The sequence below is a fragment of the Lissotriton vulgaris genome, chromosome 3_2, assembly GCF_964263255.1.
Source record: "Lissotriton vulgaris chromosome 3_2, aLisVul1.2, whole genome shotgun sequence".
Lineage (NCBI taxonomy): Eukaryota > Metazoa > Chordata > Amphibia > Caudata > Salamandridae > Lissotriton > Lissotriton vulgaris.
In genome coordinates, this window is record NC_141690.1 from 82,474,561 (window position 1) to 82,499,168 (window position 24,608).

At 42.4% G+C, this 24,608-nt stretch overlaps 1 protein-coding gene across 2 annotated transcripts in view; it reads left to right on the forward strand.

Moving 5' to 3' along the window:
- Positions 1-24,608, forward strand: part of PPARGC1A (PPARG coactivator 1 alpha) — a 244,608-nt gene that overhangs the window by 125,128 nt on the left and 94,872 nt on the right. The window contains exons 3-5 of one of the 2 annotated variants that reach the window (XM_086964024.1): positions 7,788-7,982; positions 19,447-19,569; positions 20,268-20,484. In XM_086964024.1, the coding sequence (XP_086820150.1) occupies positions 7,788-7,982; positions 19,447-19,569; positions 20,268-20,484 (535 nt within the window). Of the gene's footprint in view, positions 1-7,787; positions 8,044-19,446; positions 19,570-20,267; positions 20,485-24,608 lie in introns of both variants that reach the window. The other variant, XM_086964025.1, reaches the window with a different exon arrangement.

Below are 24,608 nucleotides of genomic sequence, written 5' to 3' on the forward strand. Positions count from 1 at the left end.
AGAAATAAAAAGACAAAAAGAATCATGCAGCCTCCTAGACACGGCTGCTATATGCTTGCACTACGAAATTTAAAGGTGAAAACATTCACTCATATGACTCTTTTGCCAGTGATGTTTTTTTTAAATCTTACGGCATTCAGTTGTACAATGCATGATAATATTATTGTTTGTGAAACAGTCAAGACTAAATTATCACCTAACCAAGCACTAAAATTGCAGGCAGCTACAGTGTTAAAATGTCACATAAGTATTTTATAGCAGCAAGTCTACGGAGGAGATAGAAAATCACAATTTAAATAGCCAACCAAAGCGCTGGATGAATAAATAGCTGGTAAAGCGAATATAAAGAAAATAAATCTTATTTTGAACCAGATTAGTCACTGAAAAAAATGAACTGCATTTATGTGATGTGAACAATGCATACAGGCTTTGTGCACTCATGTGAAGCGAAGAGAGACAATAAGTAAAGTAGGCTGGCCCACTGCCCCATGCTGTATGCTGTGATAGGCAGAAGCAGACCGTGAATGCCAAGTTAAAAGCCCAGTGGGTGAAGCCTGATGAATAAAGACCCCTTTACGTATGTGAACTATATATGATTTTTTCGGAAAAGCAATAGTCTTGCGAGACAGCTAAAGCTGTGTGAAAGGCCAGATATAAATGTTATTCTAACAAAAACAACATTGGGCACCCTTGTCATACACTAGCTTCTCAGTTGTAAAATATTACTTGCCATACATAATGCACTTTGCAAACACTGATGTGTTCTCCTTGTGTTGCACAATTGCCTGTGCTGTCACAATGGATGCTGAAATGTATAACGCGCTGCATTTCAGAGCCCTGCATCTTGAACGCAAAGGCTCTCTATCCAAAGGCATTTACCAATTGTTTCATTTTTTATGTCAACCTGCCTGCAGCTATTTGTCTTTCCAGCTTTTAATTCTCAGTTGAGAGACTCTGATTTTATGGAATCCTCCCCTCCTGCACCATTACTTGATTGGCGCGCGGAGGGAGACGCCAGTGAGAGAAAGAGTTACCAATGAGTTATGACAATGTACTGTGTGTGCCTCGTCTGTGTTCTTGGTTCATTTGTCAACACAGAACCTCAGACTCTGATGTTTATCCAACCAGAGCTGCTGCTCTCAGCATTCTGGATAAAACCTGCTCCCTGCTCCCTGCTCCCACCACCCTCTCTCTTTTTATTCCTTAAATCTGGTTCTGGACAAACAGTAATTTACCACAATTAGGAGTAATGACATAGTTAAACATTTTTAAAGGTTATCTCCAATGTCATTTCGCCCACTGATGCTCTGCGGCGGCCCTGTCACTCGTGAGCAGGCATGTGCTAGCAGGCCAGTCGGCTTCATCTGTGGTGACTTTGATTTATTTGCTCTGTAAATTGGGACTGGTGCAATAATGGGAAGTGACATTAATTGTTTAACAGAGTCATCCCCGCCATATCCATCGCTTTCTCTGGGGTGTCTCATTGTTGAGCTTGTAAAGAACTAATTGAGATTGCTGTGATGAGGGCCTGCCTCCAAGGCGCCCTGCCCATCCGAGCATCAGTGGGGCTGAATGTCTTTTGAAAGCGGTCTAATGGCGCAGATAATGACAGTGTCTGTCCATGCAATAAGTGACTTGGCCAGCTTGGCGCGATAACATTAAGACGGCCCTGTCCAGTTAGCAGATTCAATGCTAGGGCTTTCTCACCCTAGGCGAAGGGTTACTTTGCTTCCCTAGCCCCTGGCAAATTAGCCGAATTTGCTACTTTGAGAGGCAATCTGTCGCCCCTGCTGATGCCGGACTCGGCTGCCCAACTGTTGATCTAGTTCTGCTGAATAACTGAACTATTGTTTCAGTTTCATGACAAACATTTTGCATATATTTGTTTTTTAATTTGGTCCTTCTTATGATTTCAAATTAAATGGCATGGTTTCCAGTCAAGAAAAAAAAGCACAAAAAAATGACTACTTCGTAAATATTTATGTATATCGGGGCAGATTTATGTTAACTGGCGCATCCCCAGGGATGCGCCAGTTAATGTGCGCCACAGTGCGCCACAGCTGCGCCACCCATGGTGCGCCGCATTTACAATGCGGCGCACCATGGGGCAAAAACGGCACAGATGCGTGACGCATCAGTGCCGTAAAGGTGGCGCATTGCTGGAGTTGCATCGCAAGCGCGACGCAGCTCCAGCAAGGCTCGGGGGTGCCCCATCTTCACAATGCTGCGTCAAGACCTACGCCTGCTTCAAGCAGGCGCAGGGTTTTGACGCAGCATTGGCCTGAAAGTGCCTGAGTGAAATCTTATAGATTTCACTCAGCCACTTTCAGGAGGCGTTCCTGCGCAGGAACGCGCCCCCCCTGCGCAGGAACGCCTCCTTATGGCGCAGGGCTTTACAACGTGACGTATCTACTAGATGCGTCACGTTGTAAATGGGGCGCATTGTTTGCGCTGCCGTTGCGTCAAATAAAGTGATGCAATTGCGGCGCAATTAGGCGCAAGGGCCTCATAAGTATTTGTATAGCAGACATCTATCGGGTAGCCACTGAGTGATGAACGACAGGCAAGAAACCTGAAGTATGGTCCAGGATTTTATGCAAAGTGGGAGACAAGTCAGTTCTTGTAGAATTGGGGGTTAATATTCCCCGGACAGACGTGCCTTCCCTTTGTTTCGATGTTAATTGTATTTCAACTCACTCTCAGTTTGGCTTTGACTTACTAATACAAAGTCAAAGGGAAATCCCTGGGATGGATTTGAACGGCTATGATGTCTAGAACCTGGCAGTTGCACTATAGTATCTAGATAACAGGCTACTATAGAACACTGGCTAACAGAGAAATATTGACGTAATGATTTCCACAGAGAAAAAGTTTGTTAACAATCTAGTACTTTATTAAAACAACCAATATCTTACAATAAAAAACACACATTTAAAATTTCGAAAGGATCTTTCCCTGAAACATAATAAGTTAATAAAATAAAAACATACAGGATAGTGGTATAACATATAAATTCCTACACAACAAGTTCATATATCAAATACAAAAGAAGATATCACAATCAATTAACAAAGAAAAACAGACCCCCTTTAAAATAGTGGTACTTAGATATTTTAGCCACACTTGATTATCAGATCCACTGGCCTAGCATTACTCGTACGTTCTTACACAAATGTGACAAAATTACATGTACATCCCATGTGTATTTAGGCTTAAGTGGATTCTCTCGTATATATTTGCGTCGACGCGTTTCGGTGCTATCCACTTGATAAGGTGGCACCTTCTTCAGGACTGCTTAATTGGGGTTTTCCTGCTCATGCAGGGCTTCACTCTCCCTTAGGTTTGATAGGGGAGTTTCTTTAGTCCTCTTCCACTGGGTAGCGAAAGGGCGCCCGTGGCGTCATACGAGGACAGTTGGATTTAAAACAATTCTTGGCTGGATTGGCCTGTTTTCTTTCTCTGAACCTCCTACTTTGGGATTCCGTTATATCAGGGTTTTGTCCAAACTTATTCCTTAAAGGCAACAAATATCTTATTGTTTTAAAAGAGACTCCTCCTATGGGGTTCTATTATCTTCTTGTTGGTCTCGTATATTTCTTCTTTTTTAGTTATGTATCTGAAATCGTTGTAAAACCCACTTCAAACGGGCATATTTTGACTGTAGTCCCTGCAGGAACTGGATACGTTCTTACTGCTCGGGCCGCCGTGCGTCTGCCTCGTTTGGATCGCTAGTGTTCTATAGTAGCCTGTTATCTAGATACTATAGTGCAACTGCCAGGTTCTAGACATCATAGCCGTTCAAATCCATCCCAGGGATTTCCCTTTGACTTTGTGTCCTTGCACCCTGTTCCCTGGTGACAGTGGGGTACCCTCTCTTTTGAAACTTTGACTTACTAATGCCATGATTGGCTGCTGAGATTCCACACAGTAACTCCAGCCTTTCTCCATAAACCGCAGCGGTGTTGTGGTGAGGAAAGCTGCTGTGATGCTCCATCAGGTGAGCTGCGTCAGCGCTCACGGGTCAAAGACCACCCGGATTTGAGTTGCCAAGGACATGAACGTCCATATCCCGTGGACAGGTCATTGTTTAAAAATGGCAGTGGTAATGCTGCAGACTTACCATCTCGATGAAATGTTGATCGCTCTAAAAAATCATCTTGGTGCTTGTCTAGTGTTCCTGCAAATCAGCTAGCGAAGTAGATAGTCATTTTCTTATGTGGCATGCGGAAAAATCAGGTAAACCCTGTATAAACCACTGTGGAAAATCAGGTATTGTAAGGTTGGAATGTTTCTGTGAACTGCTCAACATAGCAGTTACAAGCAGGCTTGTGTTTGTAAAGGTTGTTGGGTTATAACTTCTGTCAAGAGGACTGCACCACCGGCCTAGGGTGGAATGTAAACTGTCTGCGTGCAGTTCTTGCTCTCAGCTGAAAATGAATATTTGGATGCCCTACATTTTTATGGACTGCTGCAGGAGTTTCTTTCTTTGAACATCATCTCTGTCCTGTATCTTCCTGGGAGGCATGGCTCTGTGTATGTAACTGTGAGCAGAAATCTGCTTAACTGTATGATCTTCAGAGCAGAAATTTAGAAGGATGGGTAAAAGTACAGCCCTTCGAAGGTCATCCAGCCACAGATACTCAAAAGCATAACAAAGATGCTCAATCCGCCGGCCCTTTGAAAATCTCCAGAATATTGATCTTTTATATGTATCCTGTGCGAGGGCATCTGACCTCTTTAGAGAGATGAATAGGCTCATCTACTGTGATATGTGTTCTCTGTGCACTTCCATACTAACCAAGATGAAGAAATCCTTAACTTTCAAGAATACAAATTCTAATACATGTCTTCCGCTTCTCGCTGTGTGAGTGCTTTTGTGTGTATCCCTCTCAGAGCTTCGTTTAGATTGTTATTAGATGTTGTGATTCCTTTTTCTCTGCTAAGCTTCTCTGGGTGGAGAAACCTTTGTCCTGAGGTCTGGCATGGGCAAAGGTTGATCCATTTTCGAGAGACTGTGCAGGAATTTTAAGAATATGGATTTTTGTGTATCCCTTCAGTGTATTGGCAGTCAAAGAGCCTCTCCTACTTCTGCTCTCTCCAGTTTACACTCTTCTTGGCACATCAAATTCATTTTCAAATTTCCAATAACATGCTTAGTCTATCAAATCTTCATTGAATGTAGAACTCAACAGTGTTCTTCTGGATGTTATTTAGGGTTTAGCGCACTGGTAGTAATGCCTTAAACCAGTGTTCCTCCTGTGTCACCAAACCTGTGGCATCCCTGCTTTATTTATAGTTGGTGAAACTACTGAGTTATTGTTGGTGGAGCCTCCTCTGGCTCTGCCGGTTTGTAACTATTGACCACACAGTCTGCCTGCCACAGGACCGCTGTGTCGCAGTGATGGTTGCCTACCTCACTTCAAGGTGGGACAACGGTCATCATTTCACCTGTACCTGTCCACCATAAATGGTGGACATCAGCAGAAAAATTATAAATGGCCGCTAAATGCGATTAAAAAATGCTCCCTGCACATCAGGGACATTCACTTTTGGAGTTTGTGTTATTTGAATCAAAAAGGGCTTGTGGAACATTTTACTCAAGCTGCAAGCTTCGTTCTTATGAAGAGAGCAGCGGTAACACCCTTCACAGCAGAAAGATCCCCTCCAGACACTTGGGATCTTTGGTTATGACCATTCTCCCTCTGGCAGGGCAGTGAGCCACCCCAGGGCCAACATAAGGCGATATGACTCTTTCAGTGGAGTGAAGACTAAGTCTTCCACTGTAAGTATCGTGAACCTAGGGACTCTCCTGTATTATTTTTACATGCAAAGTTGCTTATGTACTTTGTAAATCTGCTTCATATTTGTCTCTCTTATTGTTTTATTTTGTGCTTTTATTAGCGCTATCATATCACCTAGCAGACACTTTACAACTGTCAGTTTGCATTTGTTCTTTGGCTTAGTAGAAATATTTCAGACGAGTGTGGAATCTCTTAAAGACAAAGATCACATCGCTCTTGCTAGATGGGTTGATCCCATTGTAGCTTATTGGAGTTCTGTCCTTCCATGATCGAAAGGGTAGGCCACTTTGTGATTCATTCAAAACAGTTTTTAGTTTTTTGAAGGTCTTTCTACATTAAATGCCTAACTGGCTTGGGGTTTGCAAGTGTGTATTAGATAGAGGCGCCATAACATCTGTATCATCAGCCATTATACGTGCTGTTAATTTTGAACATAGTTTATCTGCCACTGTTTATTATTTGTAGTGCATGTCACGTAGAATCTTCTAATGTATAACGTACATAGTCAAGTCTGTCAGGAGTCCCCCTTGTCTTCTCAGTATCTACTGAAGCCCATTTCAATAGCCTGAACCTGCAGGAGATCCTCATGTATAATGTATCGATGCAGCAATATATTTTGCACAGAGCTTTTCAGCCCCCTATTTGCTTTTTTTAAAAACGTCTTCACCTTTGTGATTTGTGATGTTCTGGCATGTTAAAATTCTCTGCACAGTTGCGCGGTTGACAACTTGGCAACTTCCCCCTTTCTTGTTTCGAGTGATTCGCAGTTTTGTATGTTTAAAATGTATGTATTTCAGTCCTTTCTGTGTGGTTATTTCAATGATATTGGGTAAGACTAGTTCTCTTAAAACGAGCTGTTGAGCATTTAATATGCATTCAATCTTTCTGGATAAATGACATCTGTGCAACAGAAAAGTTTGAAGAAAGGGAGAAAGTGAGGGCGAGAAAGCACAAAGGAGCGGAAAAGAAGGTGAAAGAGTACTACAATGACAAACACCTTTGTTGTATGTTGCCTTATCTGGTTACGAACATATGATATCTAATATAAACTAACACTGTGACAACATCCGATAAAAACTGATTCTTTGCTTTCATAGGTGTTCAGGAGATAATTTTTACAATGGCTTAAGTGAATACATACAAAATAAACATGGCCTGGACAAGGACAACTTCAAAGACAACCTTTATGCTACATTGTTTAACAAACACAGGCCTGTCACTCTGCCGTTGTAGTTTCATCACAGTTATTGGCACTTGAAATCTTTTTGAGATTGGAGCCTAAATACCTTGTTTACATAGCATGTACATATTGAGACCCATGGCTAGCACTTTGACGCCAAAGCTAAAAAAAAAAGAGCAAATACCGAAGGATCAACTACTTCCTACTTGAGTTCACAAATAATTTGATTTTTCACAAATGGTATATAGAAGTTTTTTAAGAATTTACTTTAGTGAGTCTGAGTTTGATGTAATTTTTTGTGATTGTGTATTTATACAGTTTGAATAGCTTAGTATCAATATCATGGTCGCATAACATGTGGAAGCTATGTACTGTGTAAAAATGTGTGTACAATTTCTAATAACCTAGAATCCACAATAGGGTGAACAACCTTTACAACGAAACTTTTACAACGCATTACCATTACAACGCAGGCATTACAACGCAAACCATTACAACGCATTGCGCTGGGGGGCGCTCTAGGATAGGGAATACGTTTAATTTTCTATCAAACACCTTCCCTAGTGTCCACGGGGACTGGAGTTGGAATAGAAAATTAAACTTTTCACTATCCAGCACCCCAAAGCGCTATACGTTGTAAAGGTTTGCGATGTAAAAACCGCGTTGTAAAGGCATGCGTGGTAAAAGTATGCGTTGTAACGTCATACATCCCCACAACAGCCAAAGAGACAGATATAGACAAAATAAAGCATTCTTTCCTTGTCCCACATCGAACAATCATGTGTTTCTCTCTGTTTCTCCTACAGAAGATAGACGAAGAGAATGAGGCCAACCTGCTAGCGGTCCTCACTGAGACATTGGACAGTCTTCCAGTGGATGAGGACGGACTACCTTCCTTTGACGCTCTGACAGATGGTGAAGCAGCCAGTGAAAATGACCCTAGCCTTTCGTATATGCATGACGGTGCCCCTCCATCTCAGGAGGCAGAAGAGCCGTCTCTAGTAAGAATACTTCCTACTGTTTATGGCGAATTGGATGGGCTTCTGGCTACTCGCTGCATGGGTATGATGAAGTCAAAATAAGGTTGGGGCTTTTGTTTGGGAAGATGGCAACCATAAATTTAATCACATTATGAAATACACTAGCAGCTTATATCTAAAGCACAATGAACAGTGAGAACAATGCAGAATTGAGGACAAGTTCTGTGTGTTTGTGATTATATACTGATTGACTTTAACCTGAAAACTGACCAAAGAATAACTTATCGTGATTATATTTGTTGAGTTCTGCAATTTCAAGTAAAAAATGTGATTTTAATTTATATACATTAGTAAGTATGGATAGCGGCTTTCCATTCCACAAAGGCACACTATTATACGCAGCAGTCCTCAAACTGCCAAGGACTTTCTAAAGAGAAGATATCTTCAGATGTGCTTTTTTGTGCAGGTGAATGCCTGAAGGTGTCTCAAAAAAGACTCCACTCCTTGCCAATCAGCAGGTCACATGAGCACTTCCAATATTCTAGCCATGAGCACCACAATACTTTTCAAGTATTTACGTTTTGGTTTCATAGATTAATATAGTGAGTCATGATAACAGGATCCAGCCCTCAAAATGCTATAAATTAATTAACTAGCATAGTGAGGTAGCAGAAGAGACATGCAGACACAGTGCTCTTGCTGAAATACAAAAGTATATTATTATTTAATATTGAGTACAATAGAAAAACATTTCCACTAATCGTTGGTTCACTGACTGTTGTTATAATTTTATGAACTGATAAAGCCCATTATTGAATACCATAATACGTTGGCTGACCCCTGAGCTTTCTAAGAGGCAGCGAATATGCTTCCCAACTTCCATTAGTTGCTGTAAACATTCCAAAATTCTCATTAGTCTCCATTCTGACTACAGGAGACGTGATTCCTGCTGACCGTCTGAACATTTGTGATGTTTAACTTGCATCCGAAATACATCAGACATCCCTAAAGAATCTGAAACCTCAGCAACATTGGCTGGCTTTTTTTCTGACTGTACATCTGTATTCCTAAATGGTCAATTTTTTGTCTGAAACCAACAATCTCCTTTACATTGTCTCAATATGGATGTATATTGAACGCAAAAGCTGGCATAAAGAAACATTTTATCCTGATAATCTAATCAATATCTGAACCTGAGAATTGTTTTCTTCAGTACACTTGTGTGGGGAATGACTTTAGATAGACTAGTCAGTAGAGCAGAGACAAGGCATACACATTGATTTCTCATGCTTACATATTATTTCTAGATACAACTCAACTGTTTAGAAACGTCAACCTATCTGCAGCATCTGTGATAGAAGGGCCAGAAGGTGTTATAGAAGGCATAATCAATACCACAAGGCATATTAAATATCAGGGTTAAGTTTTAACAATCCTTTGTTCGTGAATGTTTTTCCATTTGGAGATATCCAAGGGATATTCATCAGAATGTTCCCAGTTGTAAATGGCATAGTGTCAGACTTCAGGTCATATATGTTTTTGTCAAATGCATCTATCAGTGAGAAACCTGAAGAAGCTTACTCTGCCATAGTATTCAAATCAATACATTATGACTCTGTGCATCTATAGTAAGAATTTCTGACTTCTCAACAAACATGGTATGCTATAGCGGTAATTCAGCGTTATAGTAAGTAATAATGGGAACCTGACCTACCTTGCTGTGTTGGAGAGAGGTCGTCATCTTGTAATAGGTGACCTAGCTCGCACACTGCACAACAAAAGGCAAAACAAATGTAGTTAGTTAGCTTCAGTTGGATATGAGCATCAAGAGCATCCTCAATGAACTGTGAGCCACGTAAGTACCAAACCAATGCAACAGCAGTAAAGTGAAATAAATAAATAACGTAATCTTTCACAGAGAATTTAAGTGAAAAGAAAATCTAAAATGAAAAATGTAAAAAAAATTACCACTTTGATAAAGGGTTCAAAAGTTGTGGCAAAAGCAAATAAACCACCAAAGAAACATCCAACAGTGAGAAAATTTCTAAGCGGCCTTCAGGTAGACTAGAAAAACTCAGACCACATCTCACCCTTGAGGCCAGCATGTAGTTGCACAATCTGGAGCTTAGTCCTTGTGACCCGCTCTACGTTTGCACACAGGAAAAGATAGAAACAAAAAATGGAACCCAGTGAAGTCTGGTCATCTAGTTGAGAGAACTCAGAGTGGATCAAGATCTTCAATGAGTGAGCATGGTTAGCCTAATGTTGATCGTTCTCCAAGTCAGAACTTCCCTGTTAGTCTTTACACAATGTTTTACCTCTTAAACTTGCACAGCTGATATACCTGCCAGTTGTATCTGAATAGTGGTTCACATAGATCTGAAGAATTCTGAGGAAACCATTAGTAATACAAGGACACCTGATATCATAAGCTCTGAGCAAGGCAACATATCAATCCAGGTCATGGTGTGAGTGCATGTGTTTGACTGGAAGGAGATGGTGGTTCCCCTAGGTCAACATTTTACATTGTGACAATGAAACATTTACCGAACTCGAAATGTTCCACTGGGGTATTGTCAAGGGAAATATCTGGGACTGACTTTTTGGGCGACCTCAATCAACGCCTTATGCAGTCTTCAAAAGACTTTTACCGGAAAAAATGTGTGTGGCTGTCAGAAGAAGTTGCATCTTTCCTGGACACAAGCCTGAGAAACTCCCTTATCAGTAGCTGTTGTCCTGCAAATCATGCACAATATCCAATAAAACACTATTTTAAAAATTAAGCAAAGATTCCCAGATGATTTGTAAAATCAATAAAAAGAATAAACAGCATTTTTATGAGAGCTGTTAGGCCAAACAACGTCTGTAGAAAGTATAACAATAGTGAAAAAGTTTGTAAAGTGCCCTTCAGTTCTAGAGACACAAGTAAAACATGTATGTACATTATTTCCAAGATTCATACTTAATTGGGTAGCACATGCTCTGGATACACAGCACTCTTTTCAAGCAACAACTTGCAAAAGCTAAACTCCTTCAGCTGGCAAATCAGAATGTCCACAGCAGTTTAAGTCTCTCCAAACAGTAACAGACAAATTAAAAAAAACTGTCTAGCTTACATCTGGTCCTAGCCTATAAGCTTTGACTCAAGCAGGAGTTCAGAAAAGTTCGTCTGATGGTCCTTTATTGGCATACAACAATTCGTCATAGCCACTCCTATAAAAGTATATTTTATGTTCCTATTCCAAATATTTGTCTGAGGAAAAGTGGCTGAGCAGAGGCAGTTACAAACCCTGGGATACCGTTGGTAATGACAAATAGCAACATCCTATACCAGTATTACCCCTATTACATTTCCGACCGAATGATGCTGTTCTTGCCATAATAGCACGGTCTGGGACAGAAGAATCTCTTGAAGTCCCATGCCGGAGCATGACTCACCATAGTGGATTTCCAAAACGGGAGGCAAAGCTCTCTACAATTCCTGAAAACTTACCTCGCTCAATCGTACAGAAACCAACGCAGTCCTGTAAGAGAAAAATTTAATTGTTTTTCTCCCTGTAAGAATAACAGCCAGTAACATTTTCCAGCTAATGGAGAGAGTGGGCCTGGAGTGGCTGCCTGAAAGAGCTGTCCTTCTGACATGGAACTGGTCATAAGACCAATGGACATGTTCTGGTAAATACTAGGTGTTCCTATATAGATCCATCCCTTACCCAGACATTTTGTAAAAGGAAGCAATTTAACAGTGGAAATAGTTGAGTTTGAATCAGGGCTAGTGGTGCATGTCAATTGGAATATATCGTCAGCCAAGGAGATATAATAATCCAGAAAACATGTTATACTTTTGTCTTAATGGCATTCACCAAACTCTAGTTTTGAATTATGCATTTGAGTTATATTACCATGTTTAGTCACACAAATATATTTCTGGATGATAGTAATATCAATCTTAACAAATCCATGACTGGATCATATGTGTGACAGTACATAGCAGCCTATGCTCTTAAATATGCAGGTTTTCATAATGTCAGATCAATTGAGCAGTAGCATGGATGGCACTGGGAACATACAGTACCTGTTTAGCAATTCTTTGACCACCACAACATAGAGGCATCAAAGCAAAGATAAATGGATGAAAGAGAATATCCTACAGTGATTGTTTTCAACAAGTAATTAATGGATTCCATTTTCAAGGGCATTGTGCAGTAAATATGTTAATTAGTTAGTGAGTGAGCAAATCAGCATGTATTCACTGAGATATCACAGAAACCTGAAATTGAAGTCACCCAATGGAAAGGTCTCATGCTGCCTCTCTTTCTGTACCTTGAGACTGTGCCTCCCTCCCTCAACACTCATGGTGCAACAAGATGTAGTATGAGACTGCCCCTTTAGGATAAAACTAAAATTCCCTTGTCTTACTGTTCGCCATCACTTTTCACAAACATCAGCTAATTTTAATACAAATGAATCAACTGTTCAATGAGCTTCAAGTTTAGGATAGTATTGTGTTTCAATTTCATTTAAAAGATGTTAGCATTGATATTTTGACAAAATAAGACCTGTCTCCAAATTATAACAGTGGCACTTTATTCACCATATTTGTATCTATCTTTAACACATGTTATATCTGCCGGTGTTTGTGTTTTGTGGGACATTTTTACAATTAAAAAGAGAAGCCTATACTTGTAGAACAGTTCCCCACTAGGCCATTGAGAGGGTACATGTTTGTTGGCCTTTACCTTGGATTTATTTAGGCATGAATCATAGAATTGCAGATTGGTCTACATCCAGATTCTTACTTATAACCTTTGAAGGTGCTCGTCTAAAATATTCTGTTGTGGTGCCTGGTGCTAGCTGGAAAGAAATTCCACCAACATAATCTCTTACCTGTACACATTGTACTTTGTTCACTTCTGATGCTCAGTCAGTTCAGCCTGATTTAGTGGAAGAGGGTCAGAGATAGATGATTATGAGAACATTGATACCTCTATTCCCTCCCAAGAATAATACAAATATTCCCTCTGTGGCCCAGGAGAGGCCATCCCAAATTTGTGTTCAGTATTCAGTATGCCAAATTTGATATTTTAAGCTGGTAATATAGCCTCATAGCCTACAGCTATACTGGTTGCTGAAGGTTCTGAACCTGAGTTATAGGACCAATTCACAGGCAAGGGGTCTAGAACGAGAGTGAGAGCCTTTAGCAACATGTATAACCTGAGGCAGCAGGGCTATAATGCTATTATTACATTCCATCCACTAAGGGTAGAATGTTCTAAATTAAAAAGGGGAGTAAAAGAAAGACAAACATTTAAATGTTGGAACAGAAGGCTTATACCAGCCATTATAAGCCTGGAACCACTCCATTGTCTTCAGTGAAGATCTCAACATTCCAATGTTTTATTATAGCCCGGTAGTTCTTCTGCCTTGGGCTAAACCGGTTGTCAAAGGCTCTCTCCCTCATTATAGACCCAATCCACGAGAAGGAGAAGGCCTTTAACAACCGGTATAGGTGGCAGAGCTTGGAGCTCAACATGATGGCTCCTCTCTCATTAGACTACACTTCTCGCCAGCCATCCTTTCTTGCATGCCATGTCATGGGGTACTCTGAGCCAGACCCCACTTGTGGCGGAGGTACCTGGCCTGGGCTTACTCACTCTGATCTTACTCCGGGGCTGTGGTGGTGCAGAGACGAGCTGGTACAAAGTGCTGCCTGTCTCGCCCGCCTGGACTTGGGGTGCACTGAGCCAAGCCTCACTTGCTACGGAGGTCCATGTTGTGGCCGCTCTCACCCTGCTCAGACTCCGAGGCCGTGGGGGTGCAGAGACAAGCCGGTGCAAAGTGTGTCTTTGGGACGTGGCCGCAGCATCGTCCTTTTTCTGAGTCTCTGACCGAAATGCTGAGTCAGCCCTGAAGTGGCCGTCAGAAGCCCCAGCACTTCTTTTGGCTGATGAAGGCCCAGGGTGATGCCTAAGATCACTGCAAAGGGGCTCCTGAGCCTTGCCCTCATGTGATGTGCTGTGCTGCTCTCTCCTGCCAGGATGTGAACATTTGGCCCCTGCAGCATACGCTTTCATCACGGGCCACCCTGCCTCCCTTGGCCTCTCATACAGACAGTAGGCCAAGAGCTCCCCGGATCATCGAAAAGGACCTACTATCGCTGCTTCTGCTGCCCACACCCCCCCCTTGCTTGGGTGACAGGGGTGGAAGAGGAGATCAAGGACTCGCCCCCATCCCCGGAGACACTGTTGCCACCCTCCCATCACTGCCTCTCTTTGCTTGTGAGTCCCCTTTACTTAAATAGCAGGGGTAGAGAAGGGGGGTAAAACTCAGGGCTACCACAGAGGATGCAGCTGCAGGTTCCCCTCACCCTCACCATTGTCCCTGCTCAGCTCTGTATGCTGTGGAGAGCACCATCTGTGTTAACCCCTCTTCACCATGAAGCCGTAAGTTAAAGGTCTTTCCATCTTTAGCTGTTGTTTGGACACAGCACTGGATTTTAATTGTGAGGTGTCCCCCTCCTACCTCCTTGGGTCTTCTGCCATGCTTCTCACAACTGGGGGCCACCATGTGACCTGGGGATCTCCTAGGTCTGAGTTCCTTGGACCTTTGTTGGATGATCACTGTGGAGTGTGTCTGGGAACTTCTGGTGCCTGGATTTGCAGTGGGGCTGCAGGCATGCCACTTACAACAGGTCTTCTGGGGAGGGCATGTTAATCAAAGTTTGGACTTTAGGCAGCTACCACAGACCCCTGCACTGTGCCTGTGGTGCAGCCAGTCACCCTTATCCTCAGTCGTCTGTGAGTGCATCCCTGTGTTCTTGCATTCAGCCTCCACCCCTTCCTTTCCATATGTTGACATTCCAACCACTGGTTAGCCAACTACTCCACTTGGAAGCTGTGAGACACTCCCAATCAGCTCTGAAAATGACACCTTTGAGGCCTCCCAAGCTTGATGACCAAGAAATTGAGGAGCTTCTTAAGGAGATATCGTCCATTGGGTCCACCCTCACAGCGATGGATACAAACATTTCCTACCTCCCTTCAGAGGGAACATCTATCATACAGGATATGGCAATGATCACTACTCGCCTGGATGGGGTCGACAATTGCCTGGATGCCGCTAAATACCAGTATTAGCGCCTCCTGGACTGGGGCCGTGATATTGACATTCTCTACCGGGTGATGACGAATTTGGAGGACAAGTTGTGAAGAGTCAGTTTCAGGATCTATGGTGACCTGGGGGGTGCGGAACAGTCAGAGATGACCGCATACTTAACATCCATGCTCCCAGATCTTCTCCACCTGCAATTCTCGGAACCCGTTGAGCTCCAGCAGGTACACTACATCCAATCCTGCCTCACCTCTGAAACTAACTCTCCCCGACCAATCATTGCCTGTGCGTTGCGCCACGAGGACACCCAAGTAATTCTACAGGCCACACAATTGGTCTCGAAACCCCTCCTCCTTGGTAGTAACAGGATCTTGTTTGCTGCTTACTATTCACGGGCTACTAATGCTATCTGCAGGTATTCATCTCACTACACCCCAGGCTGAAGCACTAGGATCTGAAATATGACCTTCTCGATCTGGCCAAGATGAAGGCCACCTATGAGGGGCAGACCCATCCAAACTCTGTACCTTATGCCACGGGCCGCAGCCCTCTCTCCCCCTATCGACTGAATTGCTTCTGGCATTATATCATATAGTAGGTTGCGAGACGATCACATATACTTTGAATAACCAACTTCCTACCTTTGAGGCGGTCTGGTGCGCTTTTGTGTTAGGGGTGTTGGACTCTTTACCCCAGCTGCCACCACAGACCATGTTACAAAGATTCTTTCTCCTTAGCCTCACCCCTGGGAGTTTACACGGTTTGGCCTCTGTCATCCCAAGGACACCGGTGCTATGACATATCTGCTTCTAGTACGGCCTTTCTCCCCTCTTACCATCCTCCTCTGTTCTGCCCACTCACCACCTTTTCTTGCTACCAATGGCACCTCATCTGCCTGAGTGGGGTTCTCTATCATACCCTGTCCCCTTTCCCCCGAAGGACATGGCCTTCTTCCACTTATGTTGGTTGGTGGGGGACATCTACACACCCACCCTGGGTAGCGCAAGTGCATTGTTGTTTTCCTCCTCTCCTCTTCCTATTAACTGCTAGGTTCCCCTAGCTCCCCCACTCCATTTTCCTCCTCTTTACTCTATACCATGACATATGGCACTGTGTGTCATGTATTCTCAATGCCTATCTGATTGTCTACTTGTATAGTGCACATTGCTGAAGTCTCAATAATTAAATGTTGCAACAAAAAAAATAGTTTAGCTGGAGGCAGAAGGGCTGGAAGGCTTTTAGAACATTGCACCCACTAAGGGTAGAATGTTATAAATTAAAAAGGTAGAATCATGAAGACAAACATTGGAATGTTGGATCTCAGGATTTTCACCAGCCATTATAAGCCCTGCGCTACTTGAATGTTTTCAATGAAGCTCTCAACATAACAGTGTTCCAATCAGAGTTTTAATGCAAGTTAAGCATGAAAAAGAATAATTCAATACAAATACATGTATATGTTGTTCAGGGCGGGCTGATAAAGGAAATCACAGGAAGAGTAGAAAGTTTCCTTAAACATTTATGAATTCGTTCCCAGGACAAGTATTAAAGCTCATTAAAGCTGCAAAGTAAATATTTCACCACTCTGGAGGATTGCCTTTCTGCCACTAGCAATATAACGATCAGTCTTTGCTGTCATCACTTCTAAGACTGGAGCACCAGCAGCCACATTTGAGTTGATAATCTACTGCAGTTATAACTAGTTATTTTTGAAAGATGATGTACATTGGATTATATGTGATTTATCCTAATGTTGAATTTCACATGGCTAAATAAGCTGGTGTTATACTCTAACTCAGTGGGTAAAGTTATCTTTCTGTTGTGTAACGAGAGCACTCTTGACTGCCAGTTAGCACATTATTTTTTCACTCTTTGGTTTCACATTTCACCTCAGAAAGGATTGCTATATTGGCTAGTCAGCTTTTTTTCTGAGGACCTTTTGAGGAACTTGTTGAGGGGTGTGATTCAATTCACAAACTGACCCAGGAAATGAGAAAGAAATTACATAACAGAGTATTGTCACACTTGTTTCTCATTTAATTGCTGTGTGTTTCCTATCTGAGTGAGTTGTCATTAGTGGTGTGAGTATTCACAGGTGTGGGTCTCTTGCTGTCAATGATGAGGACAAACACGGCTGAAAATGCCTGGGGTTGCTTATGTTCCCATTCAGAGATGATGGTTCTTTTATTTCATGATGGACTGTTTCTGTTGGAACAAGATCAAGGATAATGTTGTATATAATTGGTTCCCTTCGCAATGGTAATTACCAGTGGTACAGACAAACTCAAGAGTTTCTGTTGTCCAAGATGGTAATGACTTTTACATAACCTGTATTTCATACGTGTCTTAGCCTCTTTTGAGTCATGGACGCATCTCTGTGGGCCTAGGTAGAGGGTCCTGTATCATGTTTGATAAATTATGTGTATAAAAAAGTGATGGATGGTATGGCTGAGTTAATCTGTCACTGGTAATCACTCAGGCTGCATCCTACTCCACTGGTATTTTGCCTCAGTTTGGAACCAGCCATATACCAATCAGTTTTGATCATGCTCCAATAGGAACATCCCAGCCTGAATTGGTAGGCCAGGTTATCCGTGAAGTGAAACACAAGCAACCCAAGACCGATCTCACTCAGTTTTTGGCCCCTCAGTTTAGCCTGGTTCCAGTTGCACAGCAAGCATATCCCCTATGTCTGGGCATACTCATCACACTTAGGGCATTACACTAAATTATACAAAAAAGTGCTGGATAGAATGCTTGAATTAATCTCAGCAGCAGCGGCTCCTCTGCTAAGGCAGAGAATCATGCCTGACTGCTTTTTAGCAGTGCAAAAAAGGAAAAATAAAATTATAAATTATCATTTTATTTTTGAATGTGAGCCAGGTTAGGGCGAGGTGGGCTGGGCTGTCAGAGCTGGGGGAGGAGGAAATATGTGCACTTAAGTGTGCATCACTGTTTGGCCAGCCATCTTGCGCTGACCAGACAGTCATTCTAAATTAGCATGTTCTCCATCTGGCTGTATTGCACAGCCTGTGTGGAGAACATATACAGGCTCCCACTCCCTGTCTGAGCACTGAACCAGGTAGCTCAGACTAATTACAGCACTTCTGTCATGCTGATGACAGCAGTGTCGTGATACACTTAGGGGAGGCTGTTTGCTTCCTGCTTCTGAGATTCAAGAAGAAAAGCGGAGGGGAGACAACTAAGGAGAGACAACGGCAGTGCAGAGGTAAGTTTTATATACTTTTTTCACCACACCTCTTCGAACCGTACCAGCCTCTACTGAATCTCAGCCACTGGTAATTACTCGGGGCAGCATCCCACTGCATCATTCATTTGCACACCATGCCACCTCACTTTGGACACAGCCATATGCAAATCATTCTTGACCCTGCTCCTGCATGAACTCCCAGTTTCTTCCTGAATTGGAACACCACCAATCCAAGACTGATATTGCCGTGATTGGGGCCCCTCTGGCATGGGGCCAGAGCAATTATCGATGAATAAGATTAATTCAAACATTCTGTCCATCTTTTTAAATACTTCAGTGAGACACCCTACGTGCGACGGGTATGCTGAGGTGTGGGTCCCATGCTCGCTGTGCCACTAGAAGCAAGCTACTTCTGACTGAAGAGACCCAATCAGAGCATAACCAGTCTTGAGTTGCTTGTATTGCTGTTCTTGCAGTTTGGGCTCGACTGTTCTGATTGGAGCAATGTCAAGACTGAATCCCACATGGCTCAGTCCAAACTGAGGTGGCATGGAGTACAAATAAATGATGAGCTCTGATTCGTTCCTGAATAATTAGTAGTGGTTGAGGTTAATTCAAGCATTCCATCTATCAGTTTTTCTGTATATTTCAGTGCAATTCCCTAAGTGTGACGGGTATGCCCGGTCCCGTGCTTACTGTGCCACTAGAACCGAGGTACTCCCGACTTAAGAGCAAGAGCCCCAATCAGAGCAAAACCTATTTTGACTGAGTTACTTGTGTTCAGGTTCAGGGAGGACCTTGCAATTCGAGGTGGACTGCGCCAACTGGAACAGGGTCAACCCTGATTTGCATAAAGCTGGGTCTAAACTGAGGTGGTACGGTGTGTAAAATATGGCTGGACTGGGATGCAGCCCCAAGTAATTACCAGTGGCTGAGATTAATACAAGGGCCTATGTTCCTATTAACAAACAAAAAACTACAATACAATCTTGTTTGCTCGTAAACTTAGGAAACTGATCGCGAATCGCTCATACATTTAATCTGCATTCTGCAGCACGTTAAACGAGTTAATTTTAACAAACTATGCTAAAAATTCAAATAAGTCACCTTAATTCTCGGAGGTGTATAACTTTTCCTTTTTTCCCTTCCATGATATGTTTGTAGCTTAAGAAGCTCTTGCTGGCTCCAGCCAACGCTCAGCTAAATTATAATGAATGCCGAGGCCTCAGCATACAAAACCATGCCGCCCCTAATCACAGGATCAGAACAAGCCCGGCGGTTGTTAAGGTAGGAACATAATCTTTTCTATGAGGTGAGGAATGTAAGAAGGCCTTTTGTACTCCCAGCAACAAGAGTAGGGAGCCAGGCTACGTACTTTGTAGGTTCTGTGCTGCTTCTCACTGCGAAACGCCAGTACATCTTAAAGCACGTTCCAAAAAGGCTTGGTTGCTTGTAAGCTGAATAGACCTCTTCATGGCCGTGATTTCTTGGCAGGGGTGAATGGCTGTTCTCGTAGCTGTTGCCGTCCACCCGGTTTAGCGACGAACCGAATAGCTGTGCGGTTATAAAATCTGTTGACGTGTATGGTTTACGAGGGGCCGAAGATGCTGGCGGGCTGTCATACCAGCTGCCCAAGTAAGGGAACCACGTGAGCCAAAACGCGAAGAGCTGTTCCCCGCCATCTTTTTCTAGCGCCTCTCAAACAAAGCCTTGCTGTGCTGTGCACACTGAACTTGCATTCAGAAAGCCAGCCGAATTAACGGTTGGTGCCATCTGTCTTTTTTCAGTGTTATGTCTGCAAAAGATTTTTAGATGCAACTGAACAGGGTGGGAAAAGATGCATGACGCTCCTTTAAATTGCGTTGTTCAGTCCATCCTGTTACTCAAATTCAGTAGTCTGGAGTAATTTAAAAGGAAGCTTCGATTGAACTCTGAAAAATATTGTGTTTGCAGATTGTGAATTTTCTCTTTTCCCTGTTTTTAAGGTCGAGACCCCGTGGAGCAGTAAGTCGAAATCTGCCTGTCAGCAGCAAAAGCCGCCAAGGCGTCCCTGCTCCGAGCTGCTGAAGTACCTAACTGCAAATGACTACTCTCCGCAGCCCAAAGCAGCAGAGAACCGGAGTAGCGGCGGCAGGCACGACAAAAGCATCTCCAAAAAGAAAGGCCACGCGCACGCGCACACGCAGTCACATCACTTGCCAGGTGGGTTGTGGCGCTAAGAACATTATTTTATGAAAAAGATCCGAAATTGCCGAGCTGCTCCAACCCCTCAATATAGATTTTCGTTCATCAATATGCAAGCCTTTGAGAAAACAAGGGAAATGCTGCGGGCTCGTCCCAGTTCGAAAGCAATGCAGATATGAGGCAAAAATATACTACAACACTTTACAATCTGGTTCAATTATGATGCCCTTTTTTACAGGAAGAAGATATTCTTTCTGCAAAATACAGAAACAGTATTTCCTGCTTCTTCACATGTATTTATGCTTTTAGGTCAACAAGTAAAGTAGTCCAGAAGACCAAGCAGGCCTAATTTTCATTGCTCTGCAGTATTTTTTTTGTTAAACATTAAACGCAAAACCACATGAAAAAGCACTTTAGGCATTGTGGAGGAGAGGGGTTGATGTGGAAAGCACCATAAAAATATCGATTGAATACAAACATGATCACTGCTTGGGGCAAGTAGTAATTGAGAGTATTTGATATACCTAGTATGGTAGAAAAACAAAATTGACATCCACTCTTCCTCAGCCCTGAACGGTGGCATCCACTGCCAATGAATAATGCAAGTGTGCTTGGAGAAAAATTACAGCTACAGGTACGACTTTTTCATGCAAAAGCACATTCCACATTATGACTGACTCCTAGGAAGCCACACTATCCTTGAAGTAATGTACATGTCAACAAGAACAAACCAAACAAATAATGCTGAAATAACCTGCTAGTGATGCTAAGCGTCAGGTGTTGAACATTAAAACAGGTTTGGAGACAAAATGTGTGGATTCCTGCAGCTTTGACAAAACAATGTCATGAGCAGGCTGGGCAAGAAGACTCCTTTAAGGGTGTCATTATTTCAGTCAAAACATAACAAATGATACATTGTAATTGCCACATTTCTTTTGTGTGGCGTATTTTGGCATCTCATGGGTGTAGCAGTTGTTTTGAAGACCTGAACTTAGATTCCAAAAAGTGTGTGGTTGTGCAGAATTATCATGCACAATTTGTGCCATAGTATTTTGAACTATACTTGGTATTCATATGTTTGGTTAGTGTAAGAAATCAGGTGAATATAACGAATATAGTGTATACATGAACACCCGTAAAACAACATGTTTATATACATACATACATCCCTCAGAGTTTCCTCTTCAGCTGTTCACACTTTGGGGCAAGTGTCATGCCTGCAAAAGCAAGATTAACGGGGTAATATTCCCTGTCTCACTTCAACAGTGCCATGAATTCTCTGATTTGGCGATTGTGTCCAGCTGAGAGCATAGACCACACTGTAGCAACACCTCCATGAGTCTCTGTTAGATGAACCCACACATGGGTCAACTGCTCGACCACGCCTGTATTCCACTCTTCTTGGAAAGTTGGCTCGCTCCTTCTCTCTTCTTCCAGGCTGGATCTGCCAAGTGTTCCAGGATATAGAACAGCCCTTCCTTCAGAGCAGATGCCCCCTCACATCTGGGTAGGTGGCTATCAGGTGGACATCAACTCAGGTTGCACCGTAATTATCTGGGTAGAACCCCCTCCTCGGTCGAAGAGAACTTGGAAACGGAACAAGTGGGTTAACAGCTCCCACTCTTATACAGGTACAGCAGACAGGAATGTGTATTCTCTGTTTGTACTTTCAAAACTGGTTTGGGTCAGTTCTTCTTTCATGTGTGCCTCTCAGGCTATTTTTCAGACTCTGCATTTGTTTAGAAGGATGCTCCTCCAGCGGGGTCATCACCAGCCTGGAACACTCATCTAACAGTAATCAGAAATTGAGAGACAAAAGTCTAAGCCCTTCCTAAAGAACACTTCACATTATTACAACAGGAACTGCAGTCCCATTGTTTATTGCTACCATCCACCAAATGGCAGTACTCAGTGAGACTAATGAAAAGCTCTCTGCAGCAAAAGGACCTAATTGCATTTCTAAGCAGAGCTTATCTCCTCTTCCTCCACTTCATTGCCTAGTTCTCCTTAATCCAGTCTCAGGAATTCCATTGTCTGAAAAAGTAACCTAATCTCTATCTTGTTCAAATGCACAGGCTTAAGGCATCCAATATGGAACCCACAGGCCTCCTTAAATCTAGTTCACTCAGACATACACACATGCAAACCATGCACAGACATATTTATATACATGCACTCAGGATATTAACTCAAAGGTTCATATTCTCCTGTTGCAGCAGAACTTTACACAAGTGGACAGGTAGACTATTATTCCTCTGATACAGAAAGAAGAGATTTGATCACACTGGGTTCAATATAAAACATTGTAAAACACTGGGCTATGTGCTTGAACCCTGTGACAGTAACATTAGTATCAAGTCACTAGGGAATGAGTACTTGTGAGCTCCTCCAGGTCAAGGTCAGGCTCAGTATAGGTCCTGGACTGGACTTATATCCAGTGACAGGCCTAGATATTAACACAAATGCAAGATTAGCTTGAGATTGGGGCCACAAATCCAAAAACCCAGGTACCTGATTCTCAAGTTGGGCCTTTTGCAGGAGACACAACTGTATACCAGGCCAACGGCATTGCCGTTCCAAAAATTGCTAATTGGGTTGAAAATCTGCAAGCTTTGCTAATTCAGCTCACTACATTGTTTCCCTTTTGTACTTTGTTTCACTAATCAGGTCATCTATTGCAAGAATTGTTTCTATCACTATTACACAGTCAGCTGTCTTTTTGCTAAGGTTGGAGTTTTTGAGGTTTTGGTGACGATTCGTACTTTACTGAAAAGCAAACTGAGGGGCCAGATGTTGCCCTTTTCTTCTTTGACCACATTCAATTCACCCATTCTTATTTATTCTATTATCTTGACCATCTGTGTGACTAATTTATCACCAATATCGACAGTACACTTTCCGAGGAAGAAATTTCATGAACCCTTTCCTAAGATTGCCTTTGAAGAGCCACTCAGCAAACAATAGGTTTGATCCTGTTTTGATGATTAATCTATATTACTGGTATCCTCTGTACCTTCTACATGATGGTACATTGATATGTGAAGGACGCATACTGGTGGAGATTCTAAAATGATCATACATTTGAAATTTGTATATCATGCCTGGCACTAAGTAGAATATTCACGACAGAATGAACTTAGCTTTGTTTCAGTACGTCTGATGGCCATAATTGAGGCAGTTCAATGCTAGAATCCTGACAGTTGTTGAGAAAGGCTCCATTTCTCAGAGTTCGCTGTTTGATCTGCTGATGGTACGTATGTTTCTAAGATTCCATCCATTATGGTTCTAATGTCTGTGAGTTCCAGTTATCACCAGCAAAATCATCAGTCATTTTACAAAATAAGATTCCGATGCTGGTATTGACCACAGGAACTTCTGTCCTTTTTGTCTGGTCTGCTACTGTAGGATCCCTTTCGTGAGAGTTAAATACCTGCAGCTCATCTTCAACGACCTTTCCTCTGCTCCTCAGTGGCTAAGAGTGTCTAGTTTCTGCTGCCCTTACTAAATCGGTCCAAGTCTTCACTAGTGGGATAAGGTGCAGCTGACTAGAACTTTGATAACTGCATGCCTTGATAACTATAATGTATCCTACACTATCCTTTAAAGAAACACATTAGCAACCTCACATAGACTGTACAATCAAGCAGCTAGAATTTACCTTAGTCTCTGTCAACTAAACTGAAATGAACCAGGTTTGAAGGTACTCAACTGGGTGCCATTTAAGTCGGCAATTACCTTCAAGAGTTTTTTAACCCTGCAATAGAGCATACCTTGGTGCAATTCTAGGTTTTTGCAGAATCTGGCAACATATTACATCTCACTCAAAGACCTCCATCCAACCACTGCAAAACCTATTAAACAATAGACTTTGAAAGATTAAAACAAAGAGGCCTATTCCTGGGAGCATATTCTCAGACTATGGAACAACCTGAATTTTAAGTGATGGGCAAGCCCCAACATCTTTCATTTCAGGAAACCCTTGAACATGGAACTATTCAGGTTGCCATTTGACTGAATATCTGTCATCTAGGTAGGGGTGTGCTAAGGAATAATTTATATTCCATTCTTCATCCAGGTGCTCACTAATTACCTCTGTCAAGTTCTTGTCACCACTTTGCAAACGATGTTTTCAAATGTTATTT